This window comes from Hemiscyllium ocellatum, chromosome 8 (assembly GCF_020745735.1).
Source record: "Hemiscyllium ocellatum isolate sHemOce1 chromosome 8, sHemOce1.pat.X.cur, whole genome shotgun sequence".
NCBI classification, from domain to species: Eukaryota; Metazoa; Chordata; class Chondrichthyes; order Orectolobiformes; family Hemiscylliidae; genus Hemiscyllium; species Hemiscyllium ocellatum.
In genome coordinates, this window is record NC_083408.1 from 26,723,283 (window position 1) to 26,751,264 (window position 27,982).

Here is a 27,982-nt window from a genome sequence, read left to right on the forward strand (position 1 = left end):
CCTAAATATGTGCTTCAAAAGCATTTGCTTGAAATACCATAGTCATGTTATAAATCAGAGGTCGTCAACCATTCCACTTGAGGTCACCCCTCTCCCACAAACCCTTAAAACAAGAATTTAAGTTAAACATGTTTGATTTTATTTAATGCAAAACTTAATGCTGAACAATAAATTAGCCAGGCACACTGATTTGTGACATACGTGTTCTTAAGTATTGGTTTGTTTTCATTGATTTGGAAATCCAGTTTTGCAGAAGTTGGTTGCACTTGGTGGAATGTCATTACAGCAAGTTTCACACTGAGCCACTCACCATCCTGACTTGAACATATACTGCTGTTACTTTAGTGTCAGTGGGTTCAAAGCCTCAAAATCCCACCCGTTGAGGATTTAGAAGATCATAAGCTATGAGTAGAAATAGGCCATTCAGCCCATATTCAGCTAATGTTTCTCAATCCCATTCTCCTGTATTCCTTGATCACTTACTGTTTAACAACTCCACTATTTATCTTAAAGACACTCAATGACTTGACCTCCATAGCCTTCTGCAGCAATGACTGCCACAGAGTCACCACCCTCTGGTTGAAGAAATTCCTCATCTCCATTCTTAAGTCTTCCCTTCACTCTGAGGCTGAACCCTCGGGTCCTAGTCTCTTCTATTGGTATAAACATCATCTCCTGTCCACTCTATTTAGGTCTCAGCATTCTGCAAGTTTCAATGAAGCCCCTCCTTGTCCTTCTAAAATCCTTTGAGTACAGATACAGAATCCTTGACCACTCCTTCATTCCTGAAATGACTCGTGAACATCCTCTTTTTTTAAAATTTTAGGCCCAAAGCAGAGCCATATAGAGCTTCAGCAATACATCCCTAACAGTTTTCACCCTCTTGAAATGAAATGTTAACACTGCATTTGCCTTCCTAATTGCCAAACAAACATGCATGCTAAACTTGAGAATATTAAACCAAGGACTCGAGTCGTTTTGTGCTTCAGATTTCTGCTGCTTTTCTGTATTTATGCCTCTATTCTTCCTACCAAATTGCATAACCTCACATTTTCCCACCTTGTATTCCATCTGCTGTTACTCTGCTCAGTCTGTTCAAGTCCTTCTGCAACCTCCCTGCTTTTTCAACACTTGCCTCTCCACCTATTTTTGCATTATTTGCAAACTTAGTAACAATACCCTGTTACATTATCAGACATGACCTCCCCTTGTCAAAGCAGTGTTGACTCAGCCCTATTTTACCACACACTTCACCCTTAATAATTGACTCTCAAATCTTACCAATGACCAAGGTCGGCTAACTGGCCTCCCTCCCTAAGCAGGTGCTCCATTAGCCATTTCCAGCCCTCTGTGACCCTCACTGACTCAAGTGATTCATAAAAGATCATCAACACCTTCACAAATTTCTTAGTTATCTTTTTCAGAATCCCAGCAGATTTATTCACCTTCAGACCTTTCAGCTTTCCCAGAGCCACCAACTTAGTGATGGCCACTACTCTCCTCTGTTCCCTAAATTCTCAGTTCTGATATACTACTGGTTTCTTCCACTCTGAAGACAGATGCAAAGTACCTAATCCATTTTTCTGCCATTCTGTTTCCCATTACTCCTGCTCCAATTTTATTTTCCAGCAGTCCAATGTCTAGTCTTGCCTCATCTTTTATATACTTTTTAAAAACTCTTGCAGTCTCCTGTTTGTTATTAGCTGGTTTACTCTAATATTTCATCTACTCTCATTGCTTTTATTTAAAAAAAATTCTCTGCTGGTTTTTAAAGACTTCCCAAATACTAACTACACAAAATACACTTCAGTGGACCAAGAAGGTAGCTCACCACCTTCTCAAAGCTAAATAGGGATGGGTAATTAATGCTGGCCGAGCCACTGCCACAAACATCTCATGGGTGAATTTTAAAAATAAACCATAACCTATAATTTCCCATACCTGTGTCAAAGTCAAAGAATCATACAACATGGAAACAGACCCTTCAACACAACTCATCTGTGCCAACTTGGTTTCCCAAGGTGCCTGTTGCCTGTGTTTGGTCGGAGTCCTAGAGATGTACAGAAAGGACAGATCCTTCGGTCCAATTTGTCCAGGCTGACCAGATATCCCAACCAAACTAGTCCCACTTTCCAGCACCTGGCCCATATCCCTTCAAACCCCTCATTCATATACCCATCCAAATGACTTTTAAATATTGCAATTGTACCAGCCTCCATTTCCTGACAGCTCATTCCAAACACACACCACCCTCTGCATGAAAAAGAGGCCCCTTAGTCTCTTTTATATCATTCTCCTCTCACCTTAAACCTATGCCCTCTCATTCTGGACTCCCCCCACCTCAGGGAAAGACTTTGTCACCCCTCCACCTCCAATGCTCCAGGGAAAATAGCCTCAGCCTCTCCTATAGCTCAAATCCTCCATCCCAGACAACATCCTTGTAAATCTTTTCTGAACCCTTTCATGTTTCACAACTTCCTCCTGATAGGAAGGAGACCAGAGTTGCATGCAATATTCCAAAAGTGGCTGAACCCAACATCCCACACAGCTGCAACATGACCTCCCAACTCCTATACTTAATCTGACGAATAAAGGAAAGCATACCAAACACCTTCACTATCCTATTTGCCTGTGACTACTTTCAAGGATCTATGAACTCTTTGTTCAGCCAGGTCTCTGTTCAGCATCACTCCTGAGGACCACACCATTAAGTGTATAAGTCCTGTTAATATTTACTTTCCCACTAAATCTAAATTAAACTCCATATCCCATATCCCTTTAAAAATTTCCTATTTATGTAGCTGTCCAGATTTGTTTTAAATGTTGTAATTGTACTTGTATCTGCCACTTTCTCTGGCAGTTCATTCCATATATGTAACATGGTGAGACGTTGCCCCTCAGATCCCTTTTAAATCTTTCCCCCCTCATTAAAATTATGCCCTCTAGTTTTGAACTCTTACCCTAGGAGAAAAACCTTTGCCATTCACCTTACCTATGCCTCTCATGGTTTAATAAATCTCTAGAAGGTCACCCTTCAACACTCCAGGGAAAAAAAAAGTCCCAACCTATCCTTTGAACTCTAACTCTCCAGTCTTGGTAACATCCTTGCAAATATCTTGGGCGGTTACTCATTCCCGTTATGTATTTCTGTCCATTCACAGCAACCCTAGTCAAAAGCATTTTCCACACAATTATCAAACATTTTTTGTTTGAGCCATCCCTCAAATTTTTCTGCTACATTTGCAGTATTGATTTGTGGTTCCAGAGGTGGTTAACATTCAGACTTCAGAGATCTGTACAACAGCCACACTTGCCTGCTGTCTAGTTCCTTTTTTTTTTGGAAATTTCCACAAGTTGCCAGTATTCTGCTTGCAGCAATAAAGGAACAATGATATATGTCCAAATCAAACTCCTGTGCAAATTGGGGGGGGGGGGGGTCGCTGAAGGGGTCAAAGATTGAAGCTAATGGTGTTTCCACATCAGTAAACAAAGTTGTTGATTCAGCAAACTCCTACATCCCAGAGGGTGTCAAAAGCATGAGATGTATTGTTCCAACTGCACCTATCCAAGCCAATGGTACATATCAAAACATTTCTGATTTCGACCTGGTAATTGGTAGAAGGTTGGAGAGATAAGAATTTCAAACACTAGACGCCTTGTGGCCGCTCCACTGATCATATGCTTACAGTTAGTGCACTGTTTGCTAATTTACATTTGTAAATTTTTTTTATTGCCTCAATATGGTAAAACAAATTTCACAAAAAAGCATCACTGTACCCAATTTTTTAATACACAAGATTGTGTGCAAATGTTATCCTTTGAGGCAAGGTCATTGACAGCATAACATTCAATAAGTTAGTACAACTCAACACTAAAAGATTAATCTTTGGGTATGTTTTGGGCTTGCTTTCCCTGATGAAATGCAGTGTCCACTTGGAATCAATTAACACCTTCCTACCGATCCACTATTTGCCTGGGATAACATTCCCTAGTGCAGCAAAGCCACTGACAGAAGGTTCTGGGTTTCATTCCTGTTTGGGGAAGGCTGGGAAGCATCAGCCTTGGGTCGGCTCCTCATCACGATTCATTGATTCCTGCTGGAAACTACAGGGCAGAACACTGGGCAAGGCCAAAATTGGACTTGGCTGCCCCTGTGTAACAGCTCTACTGATGTTTGTGTGGGCTGATACGAAGATTGCTTACTTGAATGAGTTACCATAGCAGTAAAGGTTGCCAGGAAAAGATGCCCATAAAGCAATCACTACCTGCGCAATCTCAGGCATAGCTCTGCCAAATAAAATGTGCCAGCCTGCTATTTTCCATAGGGAATGACCAAGGGTCCATTGCTGACATATTAGCTTGTGACTGTTGAGGGTAGTCAAGTCAGTCGTTTCAGCAATGTGGTTTAACTCAGAAAGTTGACCTGGATACTTCCCATAATCAATGATACAAGGAAGCAGTCACAACCACTGGTTAATTTCTGCTGTCAAGATTACCCACAAGAAATTTATACATTAAAATCTAGAAATTCAAAAAAAAATTCTTATAACGAATGGCTTAATTCTGATCTCACAGCCCAAAAGCAGTCATCATTTACTTCCCAGATGTTCAAGTTCAGTCTTCTGCTGCTCTCTCCATCTCATGATCAACTCCAACAGTTCCTTCAGCTCCAGTATCTCGGATACCATTTTGGCAACAAGATTTTCCTAAATAAAAAACAGATGGTTTAAAAAAAAGTTTTTTTTAAACTAATTCTCTTTCTACTTATCACAAATGGATCAACATAAAGAGATAGAGAACTGAATTGTTTTATTTCTAATGCAAAGGCAGGTACAACATGAGGATAGACACAGAATAGAGCACCAACATGGTCCCCAAACACACACAGAAGAGGGACTGATACAGAGTAAATCAACCTCCTCTTACACCAAAAGTAAAGCTCAGTCCAAACAGAAAGTAGACTTCTCCTAGATCCTCACCAAACACAGGATCAGATAGAGTACTTACCATTATCTTTACTTTCTTGGTCACCTGAGGAATGGTATTTATCAGCTCCAGATTGGAGTCCAGTTTCTCAATGAAATTAACCATCATGGGCAGGATTTCAGAGACATACCTAGGAAACATTAATGTGATTAGCAGGGAGATGAAAGTAGCAACAAAGCATTTAGGCTTGATTCAAGCTTGGAACATTACTGACAATAATCTGGCTGTCTCACATCATTACTCAGCAACACGTCTTCCCTCCTCCCCCAAGTGCGCAACATTACTATCTTTCCTTTATAACCCAGACCCCTTCATATGAGTAATCTCTCATTCTAGCACCTTATGTTAATTGTTTTTACCCAGCTCTCTCACACTTTTGGGGTTTTAGATAAAATTTTATTACTATTTAAAGAAAGACTTGCATTTAAGTAGCACTTTTCATGACCACAGGATGCTCGAAAGTACTTTCCACCCAAAGGAGTATTTAAAGTGTCATAAAGCTCATCCTGATGAGTTAATCTGTTTTAGTAATGGCAACATCCAAACATGAAAGTTGCTGGATGATGACAGGTTGAGGTCACTTTAGTTCAATTCTGCAAGTGCTGTACTGAGTGGCAGTCACGCTGAAGTGAGGCTCCAAGATACAATCACCTGACTCAGTGAGCTGTGTGCTCTCAGCTGAGCCAAAACTGACTTACAACTAATCTGATTTTTCTCAGAATGCACTCCAAAAGGAGATTCAGATTGTTCTTTCCATAGCACGAGTGGAAATGTTCTTAAGATTCTTAGAATCTTCTTGGAATCTTAGTGTGGAAATAGATCCTTCGGCCTAACAAGTCCACACTGACCCTGTGAAGAATTTCCCACCCAAACCCATTCCCCCATTACTCTGCATTTACCCCTGACTAATGCACCTAACCTATACATTATGGGCAATTTAGCATGGCCAATCCACCTAACCTGCACATATTTAGATTATGGAAGGAAACCCATGCAGACACGGGAGAATGTACAAACTCCGCATAGTCGCCAGAAACTGGAATCGAACTGGTATGGTGAGGCAGCTGTGCTAACCACTGAGCCGTGTCACGTTGATTGGGTAGATACCAAATCTCTACAGAAAGGGAAGAATAATAATGTGAGCAATGAGTCATTTCTCTCCCAGCCCAAATTCACTCTAACCTATCAGGAACTTTACCTCAACAAAAATTGCAACACCATCCAAAAACCTCATTAAAATCTGACTGACATTACTTGTTGCAGAATCCACAGTCTAACGCCACAGAATGCAATTGGTTTTCCTGCAGAAATTGGTTTTGAGATGTGGAAGGATTTTATATGTCCTAATTATATTTAATTGCCATGGTGCTGACACTGCTAAACCCAGTTGCAGCTGGGATATGTCCAGCTCACCTGTGACAATTGGCTTCAACAGGTAGACACTGATGGCAAATAGGCTGCACTAACCGCAGCTTCAGCAACACTGTCTCCTGCAAGATCGCTTCCAAGTGGCTGTTCATTGACTGAAGCCGACTGTACTTCTCAGCTAGCAATATAAGAGAGAGAAGTGTTAAACATTTAATGCCACAACATTGAACACCTGACACGCGGTGTACATAACAACATAGCACCAAATCAGTGCAGTGTCTCTCCACTCCTACAAGTATCTCCCCATTCTTAAAAATGTTAATTCACACCGAATAGCATTTTACACATGGCAACTCAGCTAAATGGTCTTTCTTCATTGAGAATTGGCAGGTCATTCACCAAGGATCAAGGGCAGGATCCTGATTTGCCCCCTGTTTGGTTCAGGAATAAAGCTGATTAACTCAACACAAGCAGACATGATGAATTTGAAAAGTTTGGAAATTTCTGCACATGATCCACAGCAAATTCTGCTAAACTCATTGGGTGGGTTACTCTTCGGTGGGTGAGTGTGGACTTGTTGGGCCGAAGGGCCTGTTTCCACAGGTTAGGTAGGGAACCTAACCCAATCTAAAGTACACCCAGCACATTGGAAGGGATAAACACAGCTGGACTCTTGGATCTAGCTTGTTCAATTCCTCATCTCTCAGATTCACACACTCCCTAAAGCGCTTAGTATCCACATTGGTGCATCTGACAGCAGAATATCCCACATACAATGCAAAAAACTGTTCATTTGGGCTATGTACTAGAAACAGAACTTGATAGAGGTGCAGCGCACAGCTTAGAGTCAGAGATGTACAGCATGGAAACAGACCCTTCGGTCCAACTCATCCATACCGACCAGATATCCCAACCCAATCCAGTCCCACCTGCCAGCTTGTTCTGCTATAAAATGTGTTTCATCAACGTAAATTGGCTGTAACATGATTGACAAATTGGTAATGCTGTTTCTAAAGCAGACGTTTACATAGAACATAGAAAAATACAGCGCAGTACAGGCCCTTGATGTTGCACCGATCCAAGCCCACCTAACCTACACTAGCCCACTATCCTCCATATGTCTATCCAATGCCCGTTTAAATGCCCATAAAGAGGGAGAATCCACCACTACTGGCAGGGCATTCCATGAACTCACGACTTGCTGAGTAAAGAATTTACCCCTAACATCTGTCCTATACCTATCACCCCTCGTAATAGCTGACTCCATACATGGAAAAAGGTTCTCACGGTCAACCCTATCTAAACCCCTAATCATCTTGTACACCTCTATCAAGTCACCCCTAAACCTGCTTTTCTCCAATGAAAACAGCCCCAAGTGCCTCAGCCTTTCCTTATACGATCTTCGTACCATACCAGGCAACATCCTGGTAAACCTCCTCTGCACCCGTTCCAGTGCCTCCACATCCTTCCTATAGTATGGCGACCAAAACTGCACACAATACTCCAGATGTAGCCGCACCAGAGTCTTATACAACTGCAACATGACCTCAGGACTCCGGAACTCAATTCCTCTACCAATAAAAGCCAGTACGCCATATGCCTAGGTGGCAACTTTAAGAGATCTGTGTACATGGACACCAAGATCTCTCTGCTCATCCACACTACCAAGTATCCGACCATTAGCCCAGTACCACATCTTCTTGTTACTCTTACCAAAGTGAATCACTTCACACTTAGCTACACTGAACTCCATTTGCCACCTTTCTGCCCAGCTCTGCAGCTTATCTATATCCCGCTGTAACCTGCCACATCCTTCCTCACTGTCAACAACTCCACCGACATTCGTATCATCCGCAAACTTGCTCACCCAACCTTCTAGCCCCCCCTCCAGGTCATTTATAAAAATGACAAACAGCAATGGTCCCAAAACAGATCCTTGTGGAACACCGCTGGTAACTGCACTCCAAGATGAACCTTTACCATCAACTACTACCCTGTCTTCTTCCAGCCAGCCAATTCCTAATCCAAACCTCCAACTCACCCTCAATGCCATACCTCTATTTTTTGCAATAGCCTACCATGGGGAACCTTATCAAACGCCTTACTAAAATACATATACACCACATCTACCGCTTTACCCTCGTCCACCTCCTTAGTCACCTTCTCAAAGAATCAGTAAGGTTTGTGAGGCACGACCTGCCATTCACAAAACCATGCTGACTATCCTTGATCACATTATTCCTATCAAGATGTTCATAAATCCTATCCCTTACAATTCTCTCTAAGACTTTGCCCACAACAGAAGTGAGACTCACCGGCCTATAGTTACTAGGGCTGTCCCTACTCCCCTTCTTGAACAAGGGAACCAGAGTCTTCTGGCACTATTCCTGTAGACAACGAGGACATAAAAATCAAGGCCAATGGCTCTGCAATCTCCTCCCTTGCTTCCCAGAGAATCCTAGGATAAATGCCATCAGGCCCAGGGGACTTAGCTATTTTCACCCTTTCCAGAATTTCCAACATCTCTTCCCTACATACCTCAAAGCCATCCATTCTAATTAATTGTGACTCAATATTCACATCGGCAACAACGTCCTGTTCCTGAGTGAAACCTGACGAAAAGCATTCATTCAGTGTCTTCCCAATTTCTTTAGCCTCCACACGCAACTTCCCACTGCTATCCATGACTGGACCAATTCCTACCCTAGTCATTCTTTTATTCCTGACATACCTATAGAAAGCCTTTGGGTTTTCCCTAATCCTACCAACCAAGGACTTTTCCTGTCCCCTCCTTGCTGCTCTTAGCTTTCTCTTTAGTTCCTGCCTGGCTACCTTATAACTCTCAATCGCCCAATAAGCTCCACATATCAATTGCACCCTTCCCTTGAAGCCTACTTTTCCAAGCCACACATCCTAAGTCATGCCTCACCGCATCATAATTTCCATGCCCCCAGCTATAACTCTTGCCCTGTAGTGCACACTTATCCCTCTCCATCACTAAAGTAAAAGTCACCGAATTGTGGTCACTGTCCCCAAAGTGCTCACCTACCTCCAATTCTAACACCTGGCCTGGTTCGTTACCCAGAACCAAATCCAGTATGGCCTCACCTCTTGTTGGCCTGTCTACATATTGTGTCAGGAAACCCTCCTGCACACATTGGACAAACACCGACCCATCTAACGTACTCGAGCTATAGCTTTCCCAGTCAATATCTGGAAAGTTAATGTCCCCATAACAACCACCCTATTACTTTCACTCTTCTCCTGAATCATCCTCGCAATCCTTTCTTCTACGTCTCTAGGACTATTAGGAGGCCTGTAGAAAACTCCTAACAGGGTGACCTCACCTTTCCTATTTCCACGCTCATCCCAAACTACCTCAGATGGCGAGTCTTCATCCATCGTCCTTTCCACCGATGTAATACTATCTTTGACAAGCAATGCCACACCTCCCCCTCTTTTACCCCCACCTCTGACCCTACTAAAACATTTAAACCCTGGAACCTGCAACAGCCAATCCTGTCCCTGTTCTACCCATGTCTCCGTAATAGCCACAACATCGAAATCCCAGGTACCAACCCACGCTGCAAGTTCACCTACCTTATTTCGTATACTTCTCGCATTGAAGTATACACACTTCAAGCCACTTTCGTATTTACAGGCACCCTCCTTCGAGACTGATGCCATGTTCCTAACCTCCCTAATCTCCAGGTCCTGCACCCTAAAGCTACAGTCTAGGTTCCCATGCCCCTGCAGAGTTAGTTTAAACCGCCCCCAAAGAGCACTAGCAAAACTCCCCCCAAGGATACTGGTGCCCCTCAGGTTCAGGTGTAGACCATCCTGTTGATAGAGTTCCCACCTTCCCCAGAAAGAACCCCAGTTATCCAGAAACCGGAATCCCTCCCTCCTGCACCATCCCTGTAGCCACGCATTTAACTGCTCTCTCTCCCTATTCCTCGACTCTCTATCACGTGGCACAGGTAACAAACCAGAGACAACAACTCTGTTTGTTCTAACTCTGAGCTTCCAACCTAGTTTAAAACAGGTTTTGGTTCTAACATGACTGCAATACCAACACTAAATGCTATCTTTATTGCACAATTTTTATATAGTGCTGGATTGCATAAGAACACAACCATCACAATATTAAAGAAATACCTGTACAGTAGACTCGTGGTTTAGTATTAGATTAGCAATCTGAATTCAACTCCCTCAGTGCAGGTCATGAAACATAATTCAACCAACCTGGTCATTTGAGAGTTCACAAAATTCCACAAAAATAATGTAGCATTAAAATCTCAACCAATTTCCAAGAGGGAGGAGATCCTCTCTAGTCAGGCCTACATGCCACTACAATGTCTTAAAAGAATGTGTGGCACTTAAAATGCACAGCAAGTCAGGCAGCATCTGAGGAGCAGCAGAATCAACATTTCAGGCATAAGCCCTTCATCAGGAATGTGGGATGGGGGCAGGGACTGAGAGATAAAGAGGAGGATGGGGGTGAGACAGCTGGTAAGACGATAGGTAGATGCAGTTTGGGGGGGTAGTGATGGTGATAGGTTGGAGTGGAGGGTGGAGCAGATAGGCGGAAAAGAAGGTGAACAGTTAGGACAGTGCCGAGTTGGAAGGTTAGATCTGGGATGAGGTGGGGGAGGGGAGATGAGAAAACTGGTAGAATTGACATTGATTACATGTGGTTGAATGGTCCCAAGGTGAAGATGAGGTATCCTTCCTCCAGTCGTTGGGTGACTTGGATTCGGCAGTGGAAGTGGCTCAAGACTTACATATCGTTGGTGGAGTGGGAGGGGAAGCTCCCACTCCACCAAGGACACATTGTGTTGGAATTGTTTGGTGCATGTCTCCCAGACGTGTTCCCTGAAACGTTCTGCGAATTGGCATCCTCGCTCCCCAGTGTAGAGGAGATCACATCGAGAGTAAGGGACACTAGATGAGGTGTTTAGAAAATCTGTCAGATATGGAATGATGCTTTGGGGCCTTCATTAGAGGTGAGGTGGGGGTGAAGGAGGTGGGCACAGGTTTTACATCTCTTGTGGCAGCAAGGGAAGGTGCCAGGAGTGGAGGGTGGGTTGGTGGGAAACTTGAACTTAACAGAGAGTCACAGAGGGAATGGTCTCTGTGGAATGCTGATAGGAGTGGGGATGGAAATATCTCTCTGGCAGTGTGGTCTGATTATAGTTTGCAGAAATGGCAGAGCATGATGCACTGTCTCCGGAGACTAATGGGGTGGAAGGGGAGGAACCTACCCTCCTATTTATATCTCAGCTTCAGCCACCCCCACCCGCCCAAATTACCTAAAGAAAGGCTTATGCCTGAAACATTAATTCTTCTGCTCCTCGGATGCTGCCTGACCTACTGTGCTTTTCAAGCTCCACACTTTTCGACTCTGATCTCCAGCATCAACAGTCCTCACTTTCTACTTAAAAACAATATGCCAACTCCACCCAGCAAACTACCTGTTCCCATTACTACTTCACATGCACAAAATTAACCACAGACTTACCCAAACACACTGGGTGGGCAATATCTGCTGTGTCATTCTGCAGTTTCAGCAGCTTCAACTCTAGAGATTTCTGATAGAAGTGAAGAAATGTTAGTAACAGAGCATGGCACTCAATCAATGTAGGAGAGAGAACAGATAAATGTTTCACCTTTAGTTTACTTACAATCGCATTATCAAAACCTTGTATGATTCAGCTTTCCTGTAACCTATATAGATTCTAGAGCTTTAACACATTGACTCTGCCTTGGCTGGTAAAGGAATGCATCATGGAATTTTGAACAACAAGAAGCTAACATGCTAATCAGTAAGTGTTAAGAGGACCCAGTGTAAATTTTTAAAAATCCGTTTGTGGGACATGGGCATCGCTGGCTGGCCAACATTTATTGCCTGTCCCTAGTTACCACTGAGAAGGTGCTGGTGAGCTGCTTTACTGAACTATAGCAATTTGTGTGCTGTAGGTAGACCCACGATGCCCTTAGGAAGAGAATTCCAGGATCTTGTCCCAGTAACAGTGAAAGAACAGTGATATTTTCAACTCAGGATGGTGAGTGAATTGGAGGAGAACTTGCAATGTTTCCATGCACATGTTGCCCTTATCCTTCAAGATGGAAGCAATTGTGGGTCTGGAAGGTGATGTCTAAAGATCTTTTGTGAATTTCTGAAGTGCATCTTGGTAGATAATACACACTGCTGCTACTGAGTGTCAGTGATGGAGGCGGTGGATACTTATGGATGTGGTGCCAATCAACTGAGCTGCTCTATCCTGGATTGACGTCAAGCTTTTTGAGTGTTGTTGGAGCTACAGCTGTCAGGCAAGTGGGGAGTATTCCACCACACTCCTGACTCATGCCTTGTTCATGCCTCAGTTCTCCCATCTTTCTCTGTAGAAGTCAACGGTCACTTGGTGGGTAGCAGGCTTGCCCAAGCCAAAAGATTGCAGAGATTTGCAATATGAAATCTAAGCCAACAGTTCAGTGTTTCACAAAAGTTTTCATTATAGCTCATCTTCCTTCCTGGCTCTGTGCCCACCCTCCTTACATTCACCGATGGGAACATATCAGAGTGCTCCTTTAAATAAGATCTTGTATAAACAAATACTACTGCTGTTAGTGCATAATAAGCAGGAGTACACTGTTGCTTTTGGAATCCCTCCCTAACAGCATGGTGGGTGGGAGCTATACCAATCAGACCGTTGTGGTTCGCAAAGGCAGCTCACCACCATCTTCTCAAGAACAACAAATGCTGGCACAGCTAGCGAAGACCACTTTCCATGAATGAATAAAACACCCCCTTGTCCCCTTGTGGTATGGTCTCAAAACCACTGCCAAGAGTTTTTTTTAAAAAGCTACCCTTCTTGCAAAATATCTTGGGACACAAGTTGCACAAATTCAAATGCTGCTTTGTTTGGCTCCTTCTTGCCCTTTACATAGTGAAGAATTATATTATCTAGACTTATAATGTCCAAGATACTCAGGTTACAAACCTGTTCAAGTTCTGCCCTGGTGTGTGAAATTTCATCTATTAGTCTGAAGCGTTCAACAAATAGCACTGTGTTTCCAAACTCCACCTTGTTTAAATCCAAAGTGTCCTGTTTCACAGGGGAAAAAGGTAACCTACGTCAGTTTCTGGGGAACGAAACAAGCGCATAACTTCGAACTACAATTACAATAGATTTACGTGCATCTTTCTAAAGCCACCAAATATAATGTTAGAAATAACGACAAATTATACTCACGTTTCACAATACAGAACTGAGTAGAAATCAGAAGGTAAGCTTTTATTTTATAAAGTCTTTTATATGCCACTAAGCACTACTACTTAGTCTACAGGCTGAGAGAGGAGACAGGACTAAGGGAGTGGTGGGTCAAGGATAGGACGAAAAGATCAGCTATTGGAAGGCCTTTCATCATTTTAGAGATTAGGACTCAAGTGAGAAACCTTGTTTCACTCAGCATAGGCAACTTATCTAGAAAGGAGAAAGCTTAAAATTGACTCTGCAAGTCAATTCTGATGGCTAAGGAGCAATCCTTACTGTAGCAATGGTATACGGCTTAGTAAGATTAGATCACACGGGATTTGGGGGAGTTAGCCAACTGAATACAAAATTGGCTTGAAGGTAGGAGACAGAAGGTGTGGTGGAGGGTTGCTCTTCAGACCGGAGCCCTGTGACCAGTGGTGTGCTACAAGGATCAGTTTTGGGTCCACTGATTTTCATCATTATGTAAATGGTTTGGATGTGAATATCAGAGGTATGGCTAGTAAGTTTGCAGATGAAACCAAAATAGATGCTGTAATGGACAGTAAAGGTGTTATCCCAGAATACAACAGGACCTTGGTCAGATGGGCCAATGGGCTGAGGTGTGGCAGGACCTTGTTTAAATCCAAAGTGTCCTGTTTCACAGGAGAAAAAGGTAACCTATGTCAGTTTTGGGGAAAAAAAACAAGCGCATAACTTCTAACTACAATTACAATAGATTTACTTGCATCTATTAGATAAATGTCAGGTGTTGCACTTTGGAAGGCAATACAAGGCAGAACCCGTATAGTTAATGGTAAGGCCCTGGAGAGTGTTGCCAAATAAAGAGACCTCGTGGTGCACATGCATAGTTCATTGAAAGTGGAAGTACAGGTAGACAGAGTGGTGATGGTGGTGTTTGGCAGCCTTACGTTTATTGGCCATAAAATTGAGTATAGAAATTGGGATGTCACACTGCAGATCATAGAATCCCATTCGGCCCAACAAGTCACACCGATCTTCCAAAGAGTAACCCACCCAGACCCATTCCTCCTACTCTATTAGTCTACGTGTACCACGGACTAATGTTCCTAACTTACACATCCCTGAACACTATGGGCAATTTAGCATGGCCAATTCACCTAACCTGCACATCTTTAGATTGTGGGAGAAAACAAGGACCCGGAGGAAACCTACGCAGACACATTGAGAATGTGCAAACTCCACACAGACAATTGCCCAGGGCTGGAATCGAACGCAGGTCCCTGGCACTGTGAGACATTAGTGCTAACCCTGAGACACCGTAATGTACATGAATTGGTGAGACCACTTTTGAAATACTGTGCACAATTCTTGTTGCCCTTCTAGAGAAAGGATGTTGTTAAACTTGAGCGGTTGCATATAAGATTTACAAGAATGTTGCCAGGACTGGAGAGTTTGAGTTATAAGAAGAGGCTGATTAGGCTAGGGTTATTGTCCCTTGGAGTGAAACTGAGGAGTAACCTTATAGGAGTTTATAAGATCATGATGGACATGGATAGGGCGAATAGCCAAGGTCTTTTTACTCGAGTGCACAAGTCCAAAACTAGAGGATACAGATTTAACGTGAGAGGGGAAAGCTTTAAAAAGGACCTGAGGGACAACTTTTTCACGTATGTCTGGAGCTCATCTGGATGGGTATATGATTAGAAAGAATTTGGAAGAATATGGGCCAAATGTTGGCAAATGGGACAAAGTCAAATTGGTTGGCATGGCCAAGTTGAACTGAAGGGTCTGTTTTTGTAATCTATGACTCGACAAGTATGCATGCTTGAGCAACTGAGGATCTGGGTTGAGATGTAGCTTGTTTTATAATCCATCAGCATTCTAGGTTGACCTAATGATAACTGCGGATCTGGAGATCAGAGTCAAAAAGTGTGGTGCTGTAAAAGCACAGCCAGTCAGGCAATATCCAAGAGCGAGAGTTGAGGTTTTGAGCATAAGCCCTTCTTATTCCTGATGAAGAGTTTATGTTCGAAACATCGACTCTCCTGCTCCCCGGATGCTGCCTGACTAGCTGAGCTTTTCCAGCTTCACACTTTTTGACATAAGTTCAATGTCTGATCACAGCCAGGTTGACTTTGCAGGATTCCTGCTACAATGACCATTAGAGCCCAAGTCAGCCATGTTTCTGAGGCATAGCATGTGTGTTTCTGTGTCAGAGAATAGTAAGCTCAAGTCCTGTTGAGAGACTCAAGCAGGTAATCCAGACGGTCATCGCAATGCAGCACTGAGTGGAAGCACAATGTCAGGAGTAGTTTCTTTCAAATGAGACATTAAAACCAAGACCTTCTTGAGTATACTAGAGTGTTTTGGTCACGACTACAATGAAGAGCAGAGTGTTCTCCTTAGTGTCCTGGCTAATATTCATCCCTCTGTCAAATGAAAAAAACTTATTGGTCATTATCAGATTGTTGTCTGTGGTCATTTGCTGTGTGGAAATGAGAATTGTATTTCTTAGGCTCCAAAATTTCAAAAGTGTTTCATGAATCTTTTTTGGAAAACAAAGGGTGTCATGAAAAAAGTTATAGAAATAAAAATCTTTCTTTGAGCGATTCTACTGAGAGTGGAAGTGGTGTCAATGCAAGCAAACATCAGGGCAATGGAACATCCATCAAAGAGACAGGTTTAGATTAGATTTCCCAGTTATCGACTAGGCTCAAGTCAAGGACAGCTGCATAGATGAGTACGGCCAATGAAACAATTCTAATTTTAAAAAACAGAAAATGAATAAATATATGGGCAGTAAAAAGCACAAGATATATTAAACTGGTCCCTAGCTTAGCCAGCCATACCTGTGTCAGTAATCCCTTTCCAATACACCTCTCAAGGAATCGGGCTGCTGGGTTTTCAACTGTTGGCTCCCATGGATTTGAAGACTGCATTCTCACTTGAAGATAGGCTGAAAGAGAGATTGCAGAAAGAAATAACCTCAAAATTTCAGCACAGTCAGAGACTCGCTGCAAGGTGTCTGCAGCAAGATTTCCCTTTATTATGCACTTGTATGAACTTAAGTGTCTTGCTCACACAAAGGGTGAGATCATCAGCACAAGTTCCAAACGGGGGGGGGGGCGGGGGGGAAGGATTGGGTAGTGTTGGCAGACTTTTGCCTGAAATGTCAACTTTCCCGCTTCTCGGATGCTGCCTGACCTGCTGTGCTTTTCCAGCACCACTCTAATTTAAACTCTGGTTTCCAGCATCTGCAGTCCTCACTTTTGCCCAGTGTTTGGAGGGGTTTAATGCAGCTGGTGGTTTTGGATGAGTGCTGGGTGGGGGTGGAGAGGGAATTTGAGTGGTTCATAGAAGGTGGGAGCAAGTGTAGTAGTAGTTATGAAGCATTGGAGGCAGAGAAGGGGTGGTGTATGCTAGCAGGAACAGTTTAGTTTTTGAGGTGAGGTGGATGGAAATGGGCCTATTGTGAGGATAGGCGTTTGTTTGAAGGGGGGTGGGGGTGCTGTCAGAGACATGTGGTTTTATCGATGGGGAATGGGATGGTTGGGCGGCTGATGGTTTGTGGGATGGAAGTTATGAGAAAGGACTTGGGGGGGAGGGGGTAAAAGGTGCTGGTGGAAAGGGATGGCTTGAGGTGGGCCTGTCATTTGGGGTGGGGTAATATTGTTTGAGGGGGTGATATGGGAGTGTTGGGGAGGGCGGCGGGGTGGTGTCAGGGGGAGGTGGTGGGTGGTGAGTATAGGGACGGGTATCAGTGGTTTTAGAGGGGGAAGCAAGCGGTTGATGTTGTTCTCCCGCTCAGGCCGTTACTCACCGCGTCGCGCGCTGATGAGGTCACATCTGATCTCACGCGCTGACCGAAAAGGTCCGAGCGTGGCCCCACCCCCCACACAGATCAAGTGACCTAACCCGTTACCATGGGGACAGCGGACGGCAGGAGCCCCGGATCTTTATTGGACGGTGCACCGACCGAGGGGGCTCGGCCCGAGCGGAAGTGCCCAGGCGGGGGAAATATTTGGCGGTCGGTTTCCGCCTTATGGATGGATGGATGTTGGGCCTGTCTTTGTAAGAAGATAGAGCTAGTGCCGCCTACCCAGCCGATGGATGTGCAGGCTTCACAGACAGGTACTGAGTAGGGCCTGAGGCGCACCAGCTCCCCTTAACGCTGGATCTCTTTCAAATCACCAGATCGTCACCATTAGACGGTGGGGTGGGGCCCAAAAGTTTAACTTCAGCGAGTTTTGAGCAGATTTGTAGCTCAGGTTGAGGTTCCAGCTCGGCGAGCAAACTTACATCCAGAAGTTTAACTCTGCTTGTGGGCTGAAGGGCCTGTTCTGTGCTGTACTGTTCAAGTCTTCTCATTCAATTTCTAATTCCACATTCATCCCGTCGTCAATAATCTCCTTTGCCTGAAAAGAATCTCTTCTACTGCCTGAAGAACCCCGCCTCCACCGCCTTTCTGAGACAGACTTCCAAATCTTATGAGACAAGAAAAATCCAATTATCTCTGCTCTTCAAGGGCTGTCCTTAATTTTAAAACCTTGTACCCTACTTCTGGACTTGTATGCAAGAGGAAATGTCCTTCCCCCAAATCCACCTTGTCGAGACCATCATATACACTTCAATCAAGTCCTCCACTCCCCCTCCATTCTTCTAAACATCAATCGTACAGGCCCAACCTTTCTTCATAAAACAAACTCCTCATCCCAAGTATCAGCTTCATACACCTTCTCTCTATCCCACCTCTAGTAAGGATGCCAATTGCTGGGCACAGTTGTCACTTAAAGTTTACTAGGATAAACCCTGGTATGGAGGGATTGAATATTGAACAAAGGTTAATCAGGTTAGGACCCTACTCACTGGACTTTGTCAGGATGAGATGATCTCATTGAAACATATAGGATTCTGAAGGTGCTTGACAGGGTAAGTGCTGAGGGCATATTTCCCCCTCATGGAAGAGTTTAGGACCAGAGGGCATTGTTTCAAAATAGAGGGACACCAATTTAAGACTAAGGCGAGGAATTTCTTCTGAGGGTTGAGTGTCTTTGGAAATCCTTGCCACAGAGAGCTGTGGAGCAGAGTCCTTGTGAATATTTAAGGCTGAGATTGATAGTTTCATTATCAGTAGAAGAATTTAGGGTTCTGGAGAGAATACAAGAAAATAGATGTTAGGAATGTTGCATTTCATGATTCTATTGAATTGATGAACAGATGCTCTGGACTGAACATCCTGATCTTGTTTTTTCTGGTCTAATTGTCACTTTTCAACCAAGCTTTAACATCACCCAGTTCTTTGTGTGTAGGCAAGCAGCCTGATTGTTTATCACATATTGCCTCTTCTCATTCCTACTGTTTAAAGACATTGCTCCAAATTCCATATATCCTCCTATTCCATCAGTTCTTTACTTCCTGCTTGTTATCCTCCCACTTCCCATTTGTTGCTGTTGTTAACGTTGTTTATTGCTATTCTGATGCTACTTTCTCATTGGTGCTGTGTCCTGTCTGCCCATTCACAGGCCATTAATAAATATCAAAAAAAGCAGTGGTACCGACATTATATATCTGAAAATCAGTTTGCTATTGTTTTCTGTTCCTTTGCCAATTTTGTATTATGTTGTAATGCACCTTCTAATCCCATGGACTTCAATTTTCCTAACTAGTTTGTTATTGCTACATTGGTACATCAATTTTCAGGAATAAAGAAAGTCAGAATTTGTTTCTACAGACCTTCGGTGGTCACTATATGTCACAAAGCACCTAGCCAATTAAGTATTTTTGAAGTAGTCACTGTCGTAGGAATGGTAGCACCCAATTTGCTTACAGTAAACTCTCTCAAACAACAATGTGATCATGACATAAAAGCAAATTACTGCAGATGCTGGAATCTGAAACCAAAAGAGAAAGGGTCAGTTTGACTCAATGTCAGCTCTTTTCTCTCCTTGCAGATACTGCCAGACCTGCTGAGATTTTCCAGCATTTTCTCTTTTGGAATGTGATCATGACTATTAATTTATTTTGATGATGCTAATTGAAGAATTGCCAGAACACAGGGAAGAGATTAGATTAGATTAGACTTAGATTAGACTTAGTGTGGAAACAGGCCCTTCGGCCCAACAAGTCCACACCGACCCGCCGAAGCGCAACCCACCCATACCCCTAACCTAACACTACGGGCAATTTAGCTTGGCCAATTCACCTAACCTGCACATCTTTGTGACTGTGGGAGGAAACCGGAGCACCCGGAGGAAACCCACGCAGACACGGGGAGAACGTGCAAACTCCACACAGTCAGTCGCCTGAGTCGGGAATTGAACCCGGGTCTACAGGCGCTGTGAGGCAGCAGTGCTAACCACTGTGCCGCCCAGAGCTTCTAGCTTAACATCTCATCTGTAAGAGGGCACCTCCAACAGTACCACACACCATCAATGCTACAGTAGGGCCTTATCTTTGATATATTACCCCCTTTTAAATCCTTAACCTCTGAAGTGGGATTTGAAACCATAATCATGTGATTCACAGGCAAAAGTGCTACCAAATGAGCTATGGCTGTAAGCGTAACCTTTATCCTTTTGAGTGTATGTTTTAAGCCACCAAATAGAGTGTAAGGATATAGAGAAGAAAGTTTTTGCAGCAATTTATAACATCATGCAAGAATTAGTGTAGTGATATCAGAATACTTCAATTATTCTAGTATAGAGAGAGATAATTAGAGGGAGGTAGTTGCAAGACGATGTACAGGAAAACTTGCCTTCATCAGTTTTTCTTTCTATTTGTTCTTGGGAAGCAGCATTGCTGGCTAGACTAGATTTGTTGCCTTTCCCTAATTGATTCAACTGTTGTCAAGTACAATGATAGACTTGTTGGATCTAGCATCAAAGATAAATACCATGCCAGACCAGTTAAATAGAGCAGAGTTTAGTGAACCAGCTGTCATTTTTATTGACAATTGGTGACTGTAACACTGATCAATTATTGTTGAAAACCCATCTAGTTTCCACTGGAGAGAGATGTGTGGTAGTTTTAACTATTAGAACAGGTGGCAATTACCTGTTGGGTTCAGAGGTCCTTATTTGTTAACTTCAGTGCTTTCATTTTAGGTATAATCTGGAGGAATCGTGGGACCTGTATGGAGCAAACGTGGATGTGATTGGAGAGTGGGGAGATCGTGTTTTTTTTTGTTTGGGATTTACACAGTTCTGCCATGGGGAACAGTGCCCTAAAAGCTCATCTGGAAACTGCGCAGAAGACAGGGGTCTTCCAGCTCACAGGGAAAGGCCTGAATGAGGTGAGAATTTGCAGGAATTGGAATGAGTTACAGGGTTGTCTGTGGATGGTAGGCGAAAGCGGTACTGGCTTTGTGATGTCACAATGAAATAGCTGTGGATAGGATTTGAATCCAATCATGTCAGAGGGGGTGGGGGTGGGGATAGGATGGGGGAAGGATAGCAGTGGGATTGGGGTGGGGTGGGATAGGTTAGGTGAGGGAGGGGGGAATGGGGAGGGGATAACAGAGAGAGAGAGGAGAGGGTGGACGTGAGCCAGAGCGAGAAGGCAAGGAAAAGGAGAGATGTTGGGAAAAAGAGGGGTTGATAGATGGAGGGGAAATGGTGGTGAGATGGTATGGCGCAAGTGGCTGGGGGTGGTGGAAGGATGGCATGTTGGTGGGATGGAGAGGAGTGGGCGATATGATGGGCAATTGTGGAGAGGAGTAATGGGAGGAAAGGGGAGAGCCGGGGGAATGTTAGGAGGATAGGGGCGAGAGGAGAGAGAGTGTAGATAGAGGGAGGGAAAGAGAAATGTGGTGCTGGAAAAACACAGCAGGCCAGGCAGCACCCGATGCCTGGCCTGCTGTGTTTTTCCAGCACCATATTTTTCAACTCTGATACTCCAGCATCTGCAGTCCTCACTTTCTCCTGGATGGAAGGAAAAAACAGGAATGGATGGAGAGGGAACTTGTGGATGAATATGAGGGAAATGGAGAGTACAGGGATGGTGGAGGGAATGTTGTTGGGATGGGTAGTGGGAGCGGATGATGAGGGGGAGAGTGGGGAGTTAGTTGTAAGGGAATTAGGACGTGGGCCAATGAGGTGGGGAGCGGCCAAGAGGGAGGGAGGGATGGAATGGAATGGGAGGGGGGACGGAAGGGGTCAATTGGTGCAAGTGGGAGGACAGAGGTGTGGGCGTTGAATCCAATAGAATGTGGGGTAGGAGCTTGTTGGTGATCAAGAGGATGGAATATCAGTGAGGTTAGGGTAAATGGTATACGGAATGAACAGTGGGAATGGATCTGAGTATTTACTGGACCTGCTGCTAATCACTTTTTTTTAATGGACGTCATTAGTTGCTTTGTTTAAATGATTGATTTGTATTTTGATACTGATTTTTTTTTTACTTGTGAAATACATATTTCCTGTCCTGACAAATCATATTGTTCTGAATGTGCTTACTAGTCCTGGAGTGAGTGACAAATTAAACTGTGCCCCTTCCTCTGTGCAGATCTGCTTTAAAATAGCTAATGTTTATATTTTCTCACTATTCAGTTTCCCATGGACCTACAGAGACTTGCATCGAGTCTGAGGACAATGGACCTGTCAGGGAATAAGATTGAGACCTTGCCCTCGGTCATTGGCCACTTCACAACTTTGAAGAGTTTGAATCTCAACAGTAATAAATTGGGTAAGGCTAATTCAGTGATCAGTTGCACAAAGCCCAGTCCAGCCCCACGTTGGATACGGTTTCATTGATACCATGTATGTCAGCCCCCGCACCCACATCCCCACAGCAGATTGTACCTATAGCTTACCAGTTTTATTCACCCTGCTTTGTGCATCAACAAACACAACTCTTGCTTCCATTTTTCTTTGAATTGCTCCTCTTCCTGAATTCTTTTTTTCTAGTTTTCCTTTCTTTCCCTCTCATTTTAACCCAGATTCTTTTTATCTTTCTGTTCCATCTTCACAGCCTAACAGTTTCCAATGACAATTAAGATAGTCTGTCAGTAAGGACACTGGCCTTGTTCAGGTGGAACCAGTCCATTCTGTACAAAGTACTTCTGTCCCAGAACTATGTTCCTGTATCCAGTGTTTCCAATCCCAAGAGCCTCAACCCTTCTCTCATACATACCATGTCACTAGCCCTTTTTTCTACAGTAGACCTCTCCTGCCTTTCAATGGATCCCAGTGCACCAGGAATCTGAACCCTTTCCCTCTTGCAACATTTCAGAAGGATCCAGTAGCTTGATTACTCACTAGTTGTTCCACCGCTGAACAAATTTTGTTTGGTTACTGTGATGTCTTGTCTATCAGCTGTTCTCCCTGAGGATGTGGGAAAACTGAAGAAACTGGAGGCCCTTCACCTGAACAGTAACTCACTGAGACAGCTCCCCTCCAGCTTCGGCCAGCTAGCAGCCCTAAAGACCCTGAATCTATCTGGGAACCAGCTTCGGGAGTTCCCACTGCAGCTGTGCCACCTCCGGCACCTGGATGTGGTGGATCTGTCCAAGAATCGAATCCAGCGTCTGCCGGATGAAGTGGAGCAGCTGCAGGCCATTGAACTCAATGTCAACCAGAATCAGGTCTGTCACTACCAACTGCTGCAGCTCAATAAAACAATAGCATTGTACTAGGCCGGGGAGGGACGTGGTCTCTATGTTGTGAATTTTGTGCATTGAGAGTCGTACACTGTGTCCTGTCTGTATTAGTCATGTGAGGTGAGAAAGAGGTTGGGAGATAAAGTACATGAGAAGCCAATGGGCAAGTACAGGTGAAAATTTAAAAAACCTAATGAGAAAGTTAGCTTTTCACTCAAAAGGGCTGGATTACAAGTGGTGGAAGTTATATTATTCTCTTGTTTGACCTCTGCTGATACGTTGCATTCCTTTTTGGGTAATGTCTCAGAAGGATAGATATTTTTAATCAACTTATTCAGACATGTTATGACACTCCCTGGAGCAGGTGGGACTTGCACCCGGGCATTATGCTCCAGAGATGGGGATGCTACCACCTCATCTCAAGATGTGCATATTGGACAGATTGCAGTGCAATTTCACCAGAATGAGAAGGAGCTAACTGGATTCAATTTTGAGATCAGGCTGCACAGCATAGGAATGTATTTCTTTTAAGATATGAGGGGTAGGGATGACCAAGTTGAGGTATTCTTGCTTACTGCTTCATTTCACAGTGCAGTTATCTGAGAAAATCAGAACAAGGGCATTCAACCTTTAGAATTAAACCTAGTCAGTTCAGATCAATCCCCTCAAAGTTGAAAAAGGTGGGGAGACAGGGTTTGGATGAATCTTTCAAAACAGAGATTGATAGATTTTTGTTACACAGGTGCAATTAAGAGTTTCACAACCAAGGTGAATAAATGAGGTTAACACACACATAGTTACATCCTGACCAGAATGGCAGAACAGAGTTAAGAGTGTGGTGCTGGAAAAGCACAGCAGGTCAGGCAGCATCTGAGGAGCAGGGGGGAAAAAAGAAATCGACATTTCGGGGAAAAGCCCTTTGTCAGGTACTCACTTTCGTCTGAAAGGCAGAACGAGGTGTTGATAATGTTAAAACTGCATTGATCCCCATGAATCAATTAGATAACTCATTAAGTTTCAATATAATTCAATTTATTGTACAAATCCATCAGTACAATTTTTTGACAAATTTGCTATCTATTTATGTGCATATGCAGATTCAGAATCTCATTTTGAAGGGTAGGTAGAATATATTGCTGAAGAGCACCAGTGCTCTTGAATTTGTCTTCTAAAAACTGCAAGCTTCACAATGATTTGGTTTTAAATTTAAGTAACCATTTCACATTTGTAGATCTCTCAGATTTCATCACACATCGCCCGATGTCCCCGGCTGAAAGTTTTACGGATTGAAGAGAACTGTTTAGAAATCTCCATGATTCCTGTCAGTATCCTGGCTGACTCCCAGATTGCCTTGCTGGCCGTGGAAGGGAATCTTTTTGAAATTAAGAACTTGCGAGATCTGGAGGGCTATGATAAGGTTGGTCGAAGTATATTAAGGGCAACAACATTATGCCTGGTTTAATGTGCTACTTTGATAAAGGATCTTAACGGAAACCCAGACATTTCTGCAATAGGTTGTGGAAATCAGATTTTAGCACTACAGTTGAAACTGTTTTTACCCATGCTATATCTTTTGGCACTATTTAATTCAGAAAATACCCAGGACAGAAACAGGCTCATCCAGTCTTTTTTTTTCACATGAACTATCCAATCTAATACCACTTCTGGAATCTGCCCATACTCCCATCCCGCTGAAAGCCCTTTCCTTAGTAACTGGTATAATTCTATTCATTCCCCAAAGCCTTTCACATCAATCTAAATCTGAAAAGGAATGTGAGCTAAATGGTAAGAGGAGGATTGAAAGGGGATGGTGTAGTAATTGACATTCCTAATAGTCTGTTCATTTGAATTTCTTGATGTCAGAGATGTACAGCACGGCAACAGATCCCTTGGTCCAAATCGTCCATACCAACCAGCTATCCCAACCTAATCTAGTTCCATCTGCCAGCATCTGGGTGACTAAATCATGCAACGTTGATGCAAACTTGACTCCACAGAGTGAAGACTGATGATTTGGGGGGTGGTGTGGTGGGGGGTGTAGACGCTCAGTTCTGCGTGTGTTTTGGGGCAGGGTTAGAGAATTGTGTGATGGTAGACATGACAGAGTGCAGCTGTGGGTTAAGCTACCGAAACCGATAAAAATGTGAGTGGACTACATTGTCATGTTTTTCTTCCCTCAGTACATGGATCGCTTCACAGCAACAAAGAAGAAATTCTCTTGAAGGTCTGAGCTTCCTCCCTCAGCCATAGATGGTGGTAGTAGTAACCTGCAATAGACCATACTGGGGAGGTAACTCCAATTCATTGAAGGAGACAATGGAAAGGGCAGTAAATGATATGATGCCGTGGTCCTCAGCCTTGCCTACATTCCAGTTATTGGTGTTAGTAAAACCGATACTGTCTTTAATCTGTGTATAATGCATTGTACTATCTTCAAGCTGCTGTAAACATGGACATGCAGCCCTGGACAGTCCTGATTTATCCACTACAGTCGCACTTTGTACATAACTTCTGAATTTGGGAGAGGTGCTGAAATTAGGTTTGTGCATGGGGATGGCTTCAGTTACCTCAAGCTCACCCTCTGCTATGAAATGGTGACTTGCTGGCATATAGAGGCTGCTGCTTGGGATCAGACCCGGCACTTCTGCTGCATAGACTTAGCATTTAATTCAAGGTGACAGTGCAGCCAGCTAATCGTGGAATTTAGACTGCAATCCAACCCTTCATTTCAAACAGCACTTTGTATATTTAAAAAAAAATAAAGTATTTTATGTGCAAGTATTTTCTTGTTTTTTACATTAGATTTGAAGGGAGCTCAGGTTAGGGGCAGAGTGAGAGTAAAACTTCCTCTGCCCTGCTTGACTATCTAAAAGACAAACTAAAGCATGGGGAAAATTAAGAACCCCTAGTTACATTTTAAAGGGTAGTGAGAGGGGTAAACAGGAGCTTGAAATTTAGCTGCATCTCAAAGATAATTCAAAGAGCAAAGAAATTACAAAGGTAACACCAACCATACTCTCCCTGCTAGAAATGAGCTCTTTGGCCTAAAGTAATATTCAGTTCAAAGTTACGTATACTTAAGAAAACCTAGAAATCGTTGAATGAAGCTTCATCTTTCACTACATAAATAACATTTTTAAAATCAATGCTCTAATCAATTGGTTCAGCAGTCCTTAATCCAATATAACACCAGTTTCATTTCAATCAATGACTTAAGGATTTATTTAGAAAAAGAAATGAGATGTTTTCAGGCACAGTTATGTTCGAGTTAGTAATCATTATTTCTATAAAACATTATTAGTTACAATGTTAGAGAAATTAAGTGCGCAATATGTTACAGCAAGCCCCAAAGCACTAGAAATTAGTCTGTGCAGTCTGACCACTGCTTATTTTCTTTTCTGTACAAGTAGTTGATAGTAAGTAATGACATGAAGCTGAGGGGCATTCTCCATTTTTAAAAAAAGGCTTTGTGTAGTGACCCTTGCCCAAAGAGACAGCCAGCTTTGCCCAAGCAACATGAACAAATACAAACATCTACCTCATGGACAGATTATTTCACATTATTTTCCACTTTGAATTCAGTGCCTTTTGGTACCTTCGTGGTCACTGATTTCACTTACGAATTGATCATCGGATCAGTACCCTGTCCAGACCCCCAACTGAGGCTTAAAGACAGGTTGGTTGTAGATCAGTAACTCGAATCCAGCAGCTGCAGTGCTACGGGTACTGGGTGAGATGGCTGAAACTGATAGGAAAGCCAAATAACCTGCAGTTTGCAGTCAACAGCAAGGCCCAGAATGGGTTGGGGGAGAAGAGAGATTAACAGGCAGTCAGTGGGGTCTGCGCATTTTGAGTATTGACAGGAAAACCTATGATCATGGTGAATAGGAAGACCAAAGCCATGAGGAGAGTTTAGGGTTTGATGGGAAGGTCCAGGGCCTGGTGGTTTGATAGAAAACAGCATTTCTACAGTCACTATCAAGCAGGAGTAGTTGTTCAAATCAGATTTGACTCCCCACCAAAAATCATAATTCTCTCACAGTCAGAGATCCAGCACACATCATATCTTAATACTACTTCCATCCAGAAAACATTCTGGGGCAAAATTAAAAATAAACTTTGCACTGTAGGAACAGCACCGTTCTAGATCATATACAATCATTCTCCTCCCTTCAGAGCATGCTCCTCTCTAGTCTTACTTTGGCCAATGCAGTTTTTCTCTGAAAGATCAAACACCAATTTAAGATAACCTGGTGGTATTGAAGTCGAGGGGGAATGCATGAATGAAAGTATAAAGTGGAATTCAAGAAGAGAGAGATCAGTTTCCCAGATATTGCTTATTTGAACTGCCCACAGTTCCCAGTTTTAACCTTTACAGTTATTCCATTGATAGACCCAAAGAAAAACGCAAGCAGATGCTCGAAACGTACAATGATTAAACTGCTGCCAAAAGCCACTTAAACTTGAGGCCACTGGGGTGGAAATCAGTCAGCTGACCGACTCCAGAGTTCAGCTTTGGAGACTGTACACTGATGAAAAACTCCAGGAGTCACTTGGCACCAATCTTACACTAATTCAAAACATTTAACTTGTTTGGAGAAATCAAGATGCAGAAAGGCATAGGAAGGCAGTGACTCCCATAGAAAGGGATACAGACTGTAGGTGAAGCTGTACATTCGAGGTTAAGTCTGGAGTTCAACTCCGTGTTACTTCTGGATGAGTTTGTTTGCTCTCTGGTTGGCTTCATCAATCCGAGCTTTGTTAGCATCAGCCTGTTAAATACACAGACAGA

At 43.3% G+C, this 27,982-nt stretch overlaps 3 protein-coding genes across 3 annotated transcripts in view; 1 reads left to right on the forward strand and 2 right to left on the reverse strand.

Moving 5' to 3' along the window:
• Positions 1–116: 116 nt before the first annotated feature.
• haus2 (HAUS augmin like complex subunit 2) lies at positions 117–17,496 on the reverse strand. Its single transcript, XM_060828719.1, has 7 exons — positions 17,416–17,496; positions 16,445–16,551; positions 13,359–13,463; positions 11,876–11,945; positions 6,400–6,532; positions 5,008–5,116; positions 117–4,706 (listed from the first exon to the last, which is right to left on the reverse strand). Exons 2-7 carry the CDS (start codon positions 16,532–16,534, stop codon positions 4,590–4,592), a joined length of 624 nt encoding a protein of 207 aa, XP_060684702.1. The 5' UTR covers positions 16,535–16,551; positions 17,416–17,496; the 3' UTR covers positions 117–4,589.
• Positions 17,497–17,528: 32 nt separating this feature from the next.
• Positions 17,529–25,597, forward strand: lrrc57 (leucine rich repeat containing 57). Its single transcript, XM_060828717.1, has 6 exons — positions 17,529–17,726; positions 20,699–20,886; positions 22,142–22,277; positions 22,907–23,175; positions 24,422–24,607; positions 25,371–25,597. Exons 2-6 carry the CDS (start codon positions 20,803–20,805, stop codon positions 25,410–25,412), a joined length of 717 nt encoding a protein of 238 aa, XP_060684700.1. The 5' UTR covers positions 17,529–17,726; positions 20,699–20,802; the 3' UTR covers positions 25,413–25,597.
• LOC132818068 (synaptosomal-associated protein 23-like) overlaps positions 24,242–27,982 on the reverse strand; it is a 30,501-nt gene continuing 26,760 nt past the window's right edge. Inside the window, exon 8 of the mRNA XM_060828718.1 lies at positions 24,242–27,962. Coding sequence (XP_060684701.1) covers positions 27,897–27,962 — 66 coding nt within the window. The 3' untranslated portion in view covers positions 24,242–27,896. The remainder of the gene's footprint in view (positions 27,963–27,982) is intronic.